Here is a 4654-nt window from a genome sequence, read left to right on the forward strand (position 1 = left end):
AGAGGAAGGGCATTTCTGACCCTTTATAAAAAAATCCCATTTCAAAATATTTACGATTATGCCACTGAGCTTCATTTGATCGTATCTCTCTCGTTATAACTCCGATTTAAGCCCACTATGTTTCTACGGACTCATCTCGCCGTGCTCTACGCAACGATATAACCAGAATTCTCAAATTTCTTCCGAATAAGAAATGACCAAGTTACCCTACCCCAAGGGCAATTTCGTAATTTCACTTAAATAAATTAAAATTGGCAGTAAATTTGGAGTCGGGGTGTTACAGATTGGGTTTGGGTTTAGCATTCTTGATACGTATAAAATCCGACACGACACTAACCCGACACGACCCATTGCAAGCCCTAATACTAGCTTGGTATGTTTTGCACCTTTGAGTTTAGTGGAGAGAATGGTCTATTCCCTTGAAAACAATACATAGACTAATTTATTGTCATGTTGATGGGAGTGGACCAAGAATCATTTATTTGGAGATATATATAAACTCAAGTGCTATATGCTTAACCTAGTTTGTGGGCTAATAAGAAAAAAATTAGTCAAATCGAAAATCGTTTATTCATTTAATTATTATCATGAATGTTTTTTCATTATTTATAGGAAGTATTGTGTTCGTCTATTATTTTTTATTGCAATTAGATGCCTGACATCATGTCCAGAGGAAGTCATCTATCTGCTGCATACACAGCCCTCCTCCTTCATCATCTTCTTCTTCTTCTTCCTTCATCTTGTTCCCAAACAGCTTCCAATAATATTACAGATAATAAAGATGATATCTCTGATTGTACCCGTTCTTGTGGAAATATTAACATAAATCCCCCATTCCGATTGAAAGGAGACTCTAAACACTGCGGCAACAAAAGCTTCGAGCTATCTTGTGAGGCAAAGGGAAATGGAACTACTCATCAGGCAGTTCTATCCTTGTTTTCAGGAAAGTACTACGTACATGCAATCAATTACAATAACTTCACAATCCGACTTGTGGATGCTGGTGTTCACAAGATCAAGGACAACTACTTCTCCAACCCAGACTACTCGTTGACTACCTTCAACTTTTCACCTTATGACTCTTTTTATATCCATTTCTCAACCTCAACTTATATCTATGGCTACAAATTTAATGGTTATGAAGATTATAAAGCATTATCAATGCCTATAATTTTCCTGAGCTGTGAAAATCCAATGAATTCTTCTGATGTCATTGTTGAAACAGCTCCATGCATCAATGGGATCAGCAGCTATTCTTCTTCCAATTCCTCTTTCTCCAGTTTAACAACGTATTCTTATTTCATGCTTGGGCGTAGCTACATCGACAATTATGGCAATAATGGCCCAATTCCATACGATTTGGGGGATTCCTGCAAAATAACACTAATGGCTATGGTGTCCCCTTCAACTGAGGAGGACATGACATCCTGCAAAGGAATATATAATGAAATAGCGTATGGCTTTCAACTGTCATGGCTTGACCAGGCATGTATAGGAAAGTGCAGGTCAGAGGAATCTTGCATGCTGAACAGCAACGGCAATGGAATCTACTGCAATCTCCCCCCGTCAACGACCATAATACCAAAAGGTTAGACAATTGCCAAACCTAGAATTATCTAATATATATTCAGTTAACGAAGCTGAACTTGGTCTATAAGCTAACTTTACTGTTATCCCTTGCAATGTAGCTGGTTGGTACGTCAAGTTGATAGACTATTATCTAGGTGAGCGGATCCCTCTAGTCTCCGTGGTTAATTTGTTTTCGCCTTTTCGCTTGATAGGCCTTTCCATTGATCGATTTCTTTACTTCTGTTCCAGAACCCTTTATTGACCCCATATATAGGCTCCTCCACCTTGACAGGCATTTCCCTATGGGTTCCACCAACGACTTTCGTAATCGGCTCGTGGTCTGTTCAATCCTTTACCCCGGTGAGAAAATGTGTTGATCACTGAAACATAATTATTTAGATTCGGAGGCACAATATATAAAAACTTATGCTGTTGCGATCGAGAACAAAACACATGCATGCAGGATTGAGATGGATTTGGAGAGGAGTACATTATCATTATATATATTTTTTGAGAATATTATTATTTTTGTGAACCTTGCAGCACTATACCTAGCAGCCAGATTTTCAATTGGTTTTCTCGTCGTAACTGCACTTCTAATATACAAATGGCGAAGGAGGCACTTGTCAATGTATGACAATATAGAAGACTTTTTGAAGAGTAATAATAATCTCATGCCAATACGGTATTCTTACTCGAATATCAAAAAGATGGCCAAAGGTTTCAAAGACAAATTGGGAGAAGGAGGCTATGGCTCCGTATACAAGGCAAAGCTCCGCAGCGGTCGACTCGTAGCCATCAAGATGTTATGTAAGTCCAAAACGAATGGGCAAGACTTTATCAACGAAGTTGGTACCATTGGAAGGATTCGCCATGTTAACGTGGTGCGACTTATTGGCTTCTGTGTTGATGGTTCAAAACGTGCTCTTGTATATGATTTCATGCCTAATGGTTCTCTTGACAAATACATTTTTTCTCAACAAGAAGCTATCTCTTTGAGTTGCCAGAAAATATTCGAAATCGCACTTGGAGTGGCTCATGGGATTGAATATCTCCATCGAGGTTGTGATATGCAAATTTTGCACTTTGACATCAAGCCTCACAACATTCTTCTAGACGAGAATTTTACTCCCAAGGTCTCTGACTTTGGGTTAGCAAAGCTGTACCCATTGGATAATAGCATTGTATCTTTGACTGCAGCAAGAGGAACTATGGGATACATAGCTCCAGAACTGTTCTACAAAAACATTGGAGGTGTTTCGTACAAAGCTGATGTGTATAGTTTCGGAATGCTACTGATGGAAATGGCTGGTAGAAGGAAAAACCTGAATGCGGGAATAGAACAGTCAAGCCAATTTAGCCAAATCTACTTTCCCACATGGGTTTCTGATCAGTTGAAGGCAGGAAAGGACATAGAAATAGGAGATGATGCAACAGATGAGGAAAAGAAGATCATAAAGAAGATGATGATGGTGGCTTTATGGTGCATACAAATGAAGCCTATCGAACGCCCTTCAATGAATAAAGTAGTGGAGATGCTTGAAGGAGAAATTGAGAGCCTCCAAATGCCTCCAAGGCCTTCCTTATACCCACAACAAATTCCTGCAGGTGAAGCTGGTGTGGACAATCGAAGTTCCTGTGCATCAAGTGCTTCAGAATCTGAAGAGATTACTTTGATTGCGGATGCAAATTAAGTGAATTAATATTAGTCACAATGTGGATCTATGTAAGGGAAAGTTAGCAGCTCTACTCTGTATTATCATAGCACAAATATGTTTACATGTTGTAATTGATTTAAGCAAATAATCAGCCTCTGCCTTTGGTTATTGTTTGAGAAACTGCCTGCCTAAAATGCAATGACTTGAACTTTGATGACAATTAGGTTTACACAAATTGCCCAAGAGAAACAATTCATTTGTATATGGATATGTTATCGAGTGGGCTTATTATGCTTGAACCACACACAGGATTGAACGGTGTTATGTTTGGTTTTAAAAAAGCTGTGCAGTGGCAAATAGCAAACCACATGACTGAACCACACACAGGAACGAAGAAAAAGCTTAAAAAACATTAGCCTAAGCTGCACAATCCACGTGGGCCTACCGTGGAGACCTTCCAAAGGGAAGTGCCAGTTTCACTAAATTCTAAATTCTTAACATAGTAATATGGCAGACAAACTTGATTAACAAATAAATTAAAAGAAAAAAACCGCAACTAAACCAATCTGATGAGTGGTAGAGTGGTATCACTACTACGTTTCACCATTTGCGCGACGAAAGATTGCGCGACGAAGACTAATTAAATCGCGCGCATAAGCGATCTGTGCGACAAAAGAAACTATTCGTCGCGCAATCCACTGAAAATTTGCGCCACCAAAACTTTTCGTCGCACAAAATGTATATGCGCGACAAAAAAAATTTTAAATCGTCGCGCAAAGCGAGTAAAAAGCGGGGAATTTTTAGCGCGAAACATTTGCGCGACAAGAAACATCGTCGCTAAAGCCAACATTGCGCGACGGAAAATTGATTCGTCGCGCAAAAATGACAGTACCCAGTGGGTCCACTTATTTAGCGCGACGGGAAGATGTTTTGTCGCGTAAGAGAACGAGGGATATTTTATTTTTGGCGCCAAAATGACCTGGTTGGGATATTTTTTTGCGCGACGTAAGTACTCTTCGTCGCGTAAAGTTCCACGTTGTGCGGCGAAAACTGTTTTTAGCGCGATGGAATTTTGTTTTGGGCGACAATTGTTGCTGAAAGGTACCGCGTCGCGCAAAAGTTAGATGTCGGCGGTGTTTGCGCGATGAAAAACCGGTTTGCGCGACGGACGATTTGGTTTTTTGCGACCGAAGTTTGCGCGACGAATGTGTGTGTTCGTCGCGCAAAGTCCTTCTTCTTCATATTAGAATTCTGCCATTGCAGAGGCAGAATGCAAAAACAAAGCATTCTGCCTTTGCCTCTCTCTCAACCTCTCTACGCTGCTGGGATTTCAATACATTGATTAGGTAAGTATTTTTCATCATTAGTTTAAAAGTATTAATTTAAGTTCGTACTAAGGTTTTTTAATTTGTTTTCGTTAGGGATAT

General features: G+C 39.6%; 1 protein-coding gene across 2 annotated transcripts; it reads left to right on the plus strand.

Annotated features, from left to right (window-relative positions):
• Positions 1 to 663: 663 nt before the first annotated feature.
• LOC148920644 (uncharacterized) lies at positions 664 to 3416 on the plus strand. 2 transcript variants are annotated; one of them, XM_089048264.1, is made up of 5 exons: positions 664 to 1588; positions 1689 to 1724; positions 1819 to 1929; positions 2113 to 3258; positions 3294 to 3416. In XM_089048264.1, the coding sequence occupies exons 1-5, from the start codon at positions 664 to 666 to the stop codon at positions 3308 to 3310; spliced, it is 2235 nt and encodes a 744-aa protein (XP_088904390.1). In that variant the 3' UTR covers positions 3311 to 3416. The 2 variants fall into 2 exon arrangements, with proteins under 2 accessions (XP_088904390.1, XP_088904431.1); XM_089048305.1 differs by lacking the exon at positions 3294 to 3416 and having other exon boundaries at positions 2113 to 3263.
• The last annotated feature ends 1238 nt before the right edge of the window (positions 3417 to 4654 follow it).

Source organism: Prunus mume, linkage group LG1 (genome assembly GCF_029339155.1).
Source record: "Prunus mume cultivar Tortuosa linkage group LG1, ASM2933915v1, whole genome shotgun sequence".
NCBI classification, from domain to species: domain Eukaryota; kingdom Viridiplantae; phylum Streptophyta; class Magnoliopsida; order Rosales; family Rosaceae; genus Prunus; species Prunus mume.